This window comes from Primulina tabacum, chromosome 5 (assembly GCF_025594145.1).
Source record: "Primulina tabacum isolate GXHZ01 chromosome 5, ASM2559414v2, whole genome shotgun sequence".
Taxonomy (NCBI): Eukaryota; Viridiplantae; Streptophyta; class Magnoliopsida; order Lamiales; family Gesneriaceae; genus Primulina; species Primulina tabacum.
This window is the reverse complement of record NC_134554.1, coordinates 13,846,045-13,854,477: the sequence shown is the minus strand read 5'-3', so window position 1 is coordinate 13,854,477 and position 8,433 is coordinate 13,846,045. Positions and strand designations below refer to the sequence as shown.

General features: G+C 37.8%; 1 protein-coding gene across 1 annotated transcript; it reads left to right on the top strand.

Moving 5' to 3' along the window:
• Positions 1-379: 379 nt before the first annotated feature.
• On the top strand, positions 380-8,125 carry LOC142546844 (ubiquitin-conjugating enzyme E2 28-like). The gene is made up of 4 exons (XM_075654797.1): positions 380-542; positions 1,214-1,341; positions 2,160-2,264; positions 7,786-8,125. Exons 1-4 carry the CDS (start codon positions 473-475, stop codon positions 7,927-7,929), a joined length of 447 nt encoding a protein of 148 aa, XP_075510912.1. The 5' UTR covers positions 380-472; the 3' UTR covers positions 7,930-8,125.
• The last annotated feature ends 308 nt before the right edge of the window (positions 8,126-8,433 follow it).

Here is an 8,433-nt window from a genome sequence, read left to right as displayed (position 1 = left end):
CAACTCATTTTATTGTTATTTTCAATTGAAAATTGTAATATTATTTAATATATTAGGAAATAAATTTTTTATTTTCATATTTAATAAAAAAATTTAACAGACAACTCTGTTTTTATATATATATATATATTTATATTTTTATATATATATTTAAATAAAAAACATATATTTATAAATTACATTTGAATTGATATAAAAATAATAAAACTCAAATTTAAATTAATAAAAAAATTAATTTAATAAATGCAAAAAATAACTGAAGTTATCATTTATTGTCATACAATTATGTCGAAATTAATTATATTTATATATATTTTTTTAAAATTATCATTTTGATGAAAATTTATTATTTTTGACAAAAAATTCTATTTATATATATATATATATAGATATCTTTCTCCACATATCTTCATGTTTCAAGTGCAAATGAAATTTCTGGTATAATTTCCAGATCTGCACGTTCATTTTCTCGATGGCATCGAAACGGATCTTGAAGGAGCTCAAGGATCTCCAGAAAGATCCTCCTACTTCTTGCAGCGCCGGTAATTTTATGTTTATTTTTGTTTTTTCTTTTATACTTAGTTTTCCTGCTGCACTTTTGTTTGATTTTTGCGACTCTGGGTTTTTAGGGCGTTATGAAAGTGACCTGTGGACATCCCGGGTGTAAAATTTATGGGTCAATGAATTTCATCACCTGATCTTCCTTGTTGATATTAGAATGGTTTTGAAATTTATTAAGATAACTAACTCCAAGTAAAGATTTTCTGCGTGAAGGAAATATTAGTGAAAAGTGTCCTTTTAGGAGAGGTCTTGCTTAGAAAATTATCATTTACATGCATCAATACCTGAGCATAGTTATAACCGTAAGCTGGTTTTGTCTTTATTTAGTAAGTTAGTGACATGTACAAGAAGGGCTTGATTTTATCAAAGTTCTCATGAAAAAGGGGCCAAATCAGGTGATTCGTAGAACCTGTTTCTTTTCCCTTGTATTTGTTAGTAGGATGCGTTTATGGGCATTTGAAACAGAGGATCAAATGATGACAAGCCATGCTGTTTTTGAACGGTTCATACTATGAATTGCCGTTGCCACTTGTTTGATTCAATTTATGACTATTAATTTACTACGATATTAGTGGCACAAATGTGTTTAGTGTTTGAATTGCTGCTGGATGGAAATGTAAAACATGATTCTCTCTGTTGGTGCCATTGGCAGGACCTGTTGATGAAGATGTGTTCCACTGGCAAGCAACGATAATGGGTCCCCAGGATAGTCCTTATGCAGGAGGGGTCTTTTTAGTTACTATTCATTTCCCCCCTGATTACCCATTCAAACCTCCGAAGGTATGTGAACTGTAAATCACAGTCGGAAGTCGGAACTTTTGGGTTACCTCTAGTTTTTTTTTTTATATTCTGGAAAGTGTTCTCTGAAAATATATTGAATTTTATGATGTATCTTTGCTTTTATTTTGCGGAGGAGACATTTTTTTAGATACGTTGAGTGACTGGTGCCATAATAGGGATATATAATATTGGTGTATAGGGTTTTTTCAAAATTAAAAGTAAATAATAATGGAGTATTATTTCAAAGTGTGACAGACACACAGATCTTTTACTCTGCTACACTGGTACTATGATTAGTTTCATGGACCATGTTATTCCTTGTTGAACTAATGCTACTGAAAAAGATGAAACTGGATTTGCTGCTATATGTAAAGCCCTAATCTTGAGAAATGAGCGATAGTCATTAGGCTTAGACCGAGTATTTGGTTGCTATGAATGAAGAATGATCTGATTCAATCAGCCAAACAGTGTTTGGTTCTGGAGTAATCCTGTGAAAGAAATTAATTAATTTGATGGGTAAGCATGATTTAAATTTCTTTCATTTGCTTTCGAACTTCCAAGTCCCAAGTAATAGAATCACCTCCTGAAGTTTGTTTATATCCTTACATATTTGTCATGAAATATTATCTCTAGCAAATTGCTCACCTTTTTTACTTGGTGCTAGGTCAACCAACTTCTTGAATTCCAGTGTAGTTTATGAACATGGGTGTGTCATCATATCCAAAGTTTCCAATCCATATAACTACCTTTTCTTTGTGACTCTTCTTAATTTCTCAACTTGCAAGTAAAAAATTATTTTATGATGGCTGATGATGCAGGTTGCTTTCAGGACAAAAGTTTTTCACCCCAATATAAATAGCAATGGCAGTATATGCCTTGATATCTTGAAGGAGCAGTGGAGCCCTGCATTAACTATTTCTAAGGTGACTTTTACTTAAGTTAAAATAGCCACCCTCTTATTTTTAACAATCTGTTTAGACATGAAACATTTTGGTTAGTTGTCAGTTATGGTTTTCTCATACTACATTCTTCAAATGATTCGTTGCATCTGATTTGTTGCATCTAGATGTAGTTGAAGCGTTCATGTATGCGCAGTTTGTGTTAGTTTTCATGTAGCCAAAGAAACTTGTGTTACAGGTCCTTAAAGTAGAAAGATAATGTTTAGTTGTTGCTTTAATACACTGGTAAGACGGTCTTATATCTTGTGGAATCTGTTTTAAACCTATGTTATAATGGAATCTATAGTCTATATTTATTGAAATACGCCAACAAAAATTTGTGCATCCACCACCTGCATTTATACAGTTCTAAGCTGTCTTTGTCAATTGTCAGTGGTTATTCTTTGCAAGTATGGATGCTATTGAGAAACGGAGCCAAGCTCTTTTCTAGAAATAGAAACAACCGTTTATTGAATGAAGAATCTGAACAACTGTACAAAAGTGAACTAAATTGACTTATTTATACTACCTATTGTAGAACTAAAAATGCTATATGAGAAAACACGTTTTTAACTCATTTAGGAGGAAGCCTTTTAATACTCCCCCTCAAGCATGGAATATATCAAGTATTCCGAGCTTGCACAACAGATATCGATGTTGACTCTTGCTCAACGCTTTTGTGAACAAGTCTGCTGGTTGTTGGTTCGTAGAAATGTGCGAAGTCTCGATTAGCTTGTCTCTAATCTTTTCTCGAATTAGATGACAATCAATTTCTATATGCTTCGTTCTTTCGTGATATAACGGATTAGCTGCAATATGCAACGCTGCCACATTGTCACAGAACATCATAGGCAACTTCAACTTCATTCCCATGTCCCTTAAAATCTCAACAACCCATACTACTTCACAAGTTGTGTTTGCCATTGACCTGTACTCGGCCTCTGCCGAGGATCTTGAAACCGTGGGTTGTTTCTTGGTTTTCCAAGATATTAGAGAGTCACCCAACTTTATACAATAACCGGTTACTGACCTTCTACTCATAGGACATGTGCCCCAATCAGAATCACAAAATGCTGTCAATGTGAGTGAACTTTGTGAAGATAGCAAGATCCCTTGTCCTGGTGCAGCCTTCAAATACCTCAAAACTCTTAGGGCAGCCTCCATGTGAGATGTTCTGGGACTATGCATGAATTGACTGAGTGACTGCACTGCAAAACATATGTCTGGGCGTGTGACTGTAAGATATATAAGCCTCCCAATTAACCTACGGTATAAACACGGGTCATCGAGCAGAGGGTCGAGTGAACTTTCTTGTCCAATGCTGTCATCATACTCTTTTGTAGTCAGCTTCAAATTTTGTTCCATAGGTGTGTCAAAAATCTTAGCATTAGCAAGCCCTGCTTCCGAAATGAGTTCCAAAGTATATTTCCTTTGATTCAAACAAATTCCATCCTTCGACCGAGCAACTTCAATCCCCAGAAAATACTTCAAGGTTCCCAAGTCTTTTATCTTTATTTTCGAATGCAAGTACTCTTTTAGGTTCAAGATTGAAGGCTCATGATTCCCGGTGATAACTATGTCATCAACATATACCAACAAAATGGTTATAAAATTATGTTCCTAGTTTCACAAACAAGGAATGATCGTGTTGTGATTGTTTAAAACCATTGAACCTCATGTGTCGAGCAAACTTCATATTCCATTGTCTTGAAGCTTGCTTGAGGCCATACAAAGATTTTGTGAGCCGGCATACTGTCTTCCCCTCACTTCGAAGGCTAACGCTACCAGTCTCCCCCCGCAGGCTTCGAAGACCCTCAGGCAAGACCATATAAATCTCCTCATCGAGATCCCCTTGGAGAAAGGCATTTGTAACGTCCATTTGATAAAGAGACCAGTTACAAATAGCAGCAATACTGAGCAAACAACGGACAGTGGTAATCTTAGCAACCGGAGAGAAGGTATCATGGTAATCAATCCCATGGAGCTGGGTATATCCCTTCGCAACAAGACGTGCTTTAAACCGGTCAACACGAACATCAGCATGATATTTGATCTTATAAACCCATTTGTTGCCAATGGGAAGCTTGCCAGGAGGCAGCGGAACAAGATCCCATGTATGGTTGGCATCCAAAGCTGCTAATTCTTGGACCATAGCCTCTTGCCAACGAGAGTCAAGCATGGCCTCTTGGTAGGTGTGAGGTTCCTTGACTGAGGAGAAGTGGGACAGAAAGGTACTATAGGAAGGAGAAATATTAGAGTAACTAACAGAATTTAAGATGGAATGGGGAGAAAGAAGCTTGTTTTGTGAGGAAGAGCAGACAAAATCGCGAGTCCAAATGGAAGGATGAGATGCACGGGATGATCTTCGAATAGGTGGTGTTAAAGGGGCAACTTGGGAACTGGTGGGTTCAGGGATGAGGGAAAAGGGAGAAGATGAATCTTCAGCAAGAGGAAAAGTTGGCAAAGAAGCAAAAACAGGTGGAGGAGCTGAGGAATGAGAGAAAGGAAATAAAGATTCATGGAACCGAACATCCCGAGAAATAAAGAATTTATGTGTGTCAAGGTCTTGAACTCGATAGCCTTTCTGAGTGGATGAATAGCCAAGAAAAACACATGCAGTGGCTCGAGGAGCAAACTTGTCACCACGAGGCAACACTGAGGCATAACATAAACAAGCGAACACCCGCAAATGGGAATAGGATGGGGTGCGATGAAATAAGACCTCATAAGGGGATTGATTGCCAAGAAGAGGGGTAGGAATACGGTTGATAAGGTACACTGCTGTGAGAACACAATCACCCCAATATTTGTGTGGGAGTGAAGCCTGAAATTTCAAGGCACGAGCCACTTCCAGAATATGCCTGTGTTTACGTTCCACAAGGCCATTCTGCTGTGGAGTGTATGGACATGAAGATTGGTGAATAATACCCAAAGAATTTAGAAGGGCAGTGCACTCAGCCTGGAAAAATTCAGTGGCATTGTCAGTGCGAATGAATTTTACAGTGGCACAGAACTGATTTTGGATGAGAAGCAAAAAAACTTTGAAGGTAGGAAGCACATCAAGTTTAGAGTGTAAGAGGTATACCCAAGTGGCTCTTGAAAAATCATCCACTATGGTAAGAAAGTAACGTTCGCCATTGTATGTTGGTGTGTTATATGGTCCCCATACATCCAAGTGAAGTAATTGGAAAATATGGCTGGACTCAAATGATTTTTTGGAAGGAAATGGCAGTCGAGTGTGCTTAGATTTGGGACAAATATCACAATGAGGCATAGTAAAATCATGAGTTAAAAAAGGAAGCATTTTCATTCGAGATATTGAAATGTGGCCAAGCCGTTGGGGCCAAACAGTTTCATTCTTTGTATGACAACCAAGATTATTTACAGCTGAAAATAAGGAAGTACACAAAGGCACAGAATTATTTAAAGAGCAGAAACTATGCTGGACATTTGTGGAGTGAAGGCTTGAATTGTTTAGATGATATAGACCATTCGTCTCTTTACCAATCCCCATTATTTTCCCATTCGAGAGGTCCTGAAACACACAAAAATTGGGATAAAAGGTGACACAGCAGTGGTGATGTTTCGTAAACTTGGAAACGGATAAAAGATTATGCTTGAATTCGGGAACAAAAAGGACATTGTCGAGGGCGATGTTATTGTTTATGTCAACGGGTCCTATATGAGTGACTTTGGTGGTACTACCATTTGGCAATTGAATGGATCCCATGGCATCAGCATATGGCAAAGAATTACGCAACATAGTGTGATACCCAACCATATGATCATTGGCCCCTGTATCAATTATCCAGCTAGAACCAGAAGAGGATGTATTACCTGCCATGTTAGCTGAAGCGACACCTGAGTCAATTGCTGATTGGTCCTTCTCAAGCATCTTAAGGATAGCAGCATATTGTGCGGGAGTGAATGAACTTCCAGTGCTATAGGGTATGTCAGCGTGATCACCATTGGCTTGTGGAGTTATGGAAGCATTAGCTCTCACCATCGGTTTACCTTTATCATTCCAATCCTTGGTGTTTCTCTGATTCATTCCTCTACTTGAGCCTTTATATAATCGATGTCCAGGAGGATATCCAACTAATCTGAAACAATTCTCTTTAGTATGTCCAAGCAAATTGCAGTGTTCACATCGAAGATTTCCACGCCTCCTATCTTGGGCAGAGAAAAAAACAGAAGAAGGCAATCCCGATTGAGATGGCACTGAACTCAGTAGACTTCTATGTGATTCTTCTTGAGAGACAATAGCAAATGCTTGAGTTACAGTCGGAAGTGGGCCCATCATCAACAATTGACTACGAATGTGCACATAACTATCATTAAGTCCCATTAGAAACTGGAGGAGTTTGTGTTGTTGAAGATATTCCACATATTTCTTTGCTGCTTCACAAGAACATGTAGGCAAGGCGACTAGAGACCTGAATTCATCCCACAGCTGTCGAAGCTTTGAGTAGTATACTGAGATTGAATTATTACCTTGTACCAACTGTCCGATTTCCCGATGCAGAGCAAAGATTCTTGAACCATTCACCTTATCGAAACGTTCTCGTAAATCCTCCCAAACGGTTGCTGCATCAGTGGAATACACAATGCCCCCAAAGATTTCCTTCGACACGCTGTTCATTAACCAAGACAGTACAATAGCATTGCACCGCTCCCACTGTAAAATATTATTTGCTCCAGGCGTAGGACGAGGACAGCTCCCAACGACGAAGGCTAATTTGTTTTTGGCGCGTAAAGCGATAACCATCGCTCGGCTCCAAATTCCATAATTTTCAGTACCGGGGAGTTGCTCATTTATCAAATTGAGACCAGGAGTATCAGATGGATTCACATACAAAGGATCGTACGTATCAACCGGAGTGGTGCTCGATCCCCATGGCGAACCAGAAGAAGAAGCCATTTCGATGAAAAAAAATGAGAATAATGAAAAACTTCAATCGATTTACCTCAATTAATCGAGGATTTCAGGAGAATGAAGCTTGAGCGGAAGATCTCAGAACTCAGAAACCACATGCTCTGATACCATATTGAGAAACGGAGCCAAGCTCTTTTCCACAAATAGAAACAACCGTTTATTGAATGAAGAATCTGAACAACTGTACAAAAGTGAACTAAATTGACTTATTTATACTACCTATTGTAGAACTAAAAATGCTATATGAGAAAACACGTTTTTAACTCATTTAGGAGGAAGCCTTTTAATAGATGCCATTCTGGTGTTGATGAATGCACTCATTGTGTTGCTATTAGGGGGTGTCTAACTTCATCAGCTTATAATTCGTTAAACATTTGGCAAAATTTATTAACGTTTTAAAATAGACACTTACATTTCATAAGATAAAAAATGATATCGCAAGATGTTGAAAATGACTTTGCTAGGTTAGAGTAGGTGTTTCTATCTTGAGCAGAGTTTGTGTATGGATTTCTATTTACCATCTGATAGTCACTAAGCAGGTTCCTTTTGAAATCTTCTCCTCTATTTCAGGTGCTCCTCTCAATCTGTTCACTTTTAACGGACCCAAACCCTGATGATCCATTGGTGCCAGAAATCGCACATATTTACAAAACAGACAGAACCAAGTACGAGCAAACTGCTAGGAGCTGGACCCAGAAGTATGCTATGGGTTAGTATCTGTTGGCTTGGGAGGATTGTACCGCAGCTATGTAGAGAACATGCGTGTGTGTCCCTTTAAGTTCTTGTATAATGGATAAATGTAGAATAGAACGTGTAATTTAATCATCACCCTCTCTGAATGACAATCCGATGGTTTGTGTTATCTATATGGAATTGGTATTTCAAGGGATTCAATGTTTTTATTCGTTTATCGACTTTCCTCTATCCTTTTATGCAAGAATTGTATTGACCTTGGAACTAAAGCTGTACATCGCTTGAGTTGGTCGGGAGTTGTTTTAAACAGTAGAGTCGTGTAATTATATACATCATATCTAAATTTGTTGGTTTTAACTCTTCAAGCTTCTCCCTAAAACCTCAAATCAGGGACAAAAATCTTCAATTTTCTCTTCTGAAATATATATTAATGTTTCTCTCGACCCCGTTCGTCCCTGGGGTTACACTTAGATTAAATGATTTGATTTAGAGAAAGAAATATAATTTGGAGGGGTTGAAAAATGA

Excerpts from the sequence above, each read along its gene's own strand:
- LOC142546844 (XM_075654797.1), top strand. The coding sequence starts at position 473 with ATGGCATCGAAACGGATCTTGAAGGAGCTCAAGGATCTCCAGAAAGAT. Across the intron at positions 543-1,213 it reads TCCTACTTCTTGCAGCGCCG|GACCTGTTGATGAAGATGTG; the intron begins GTAATTTTATGT and ends TGCCATTGGCAG. Across the intron at positions 1,342-2,159 it reads ACCCATTCAAACCTCCGAAG|GTTGCTTTCAGGACAAAAGT; the intron begins GTATGTGAACTG and ends CTGATGATGCAG.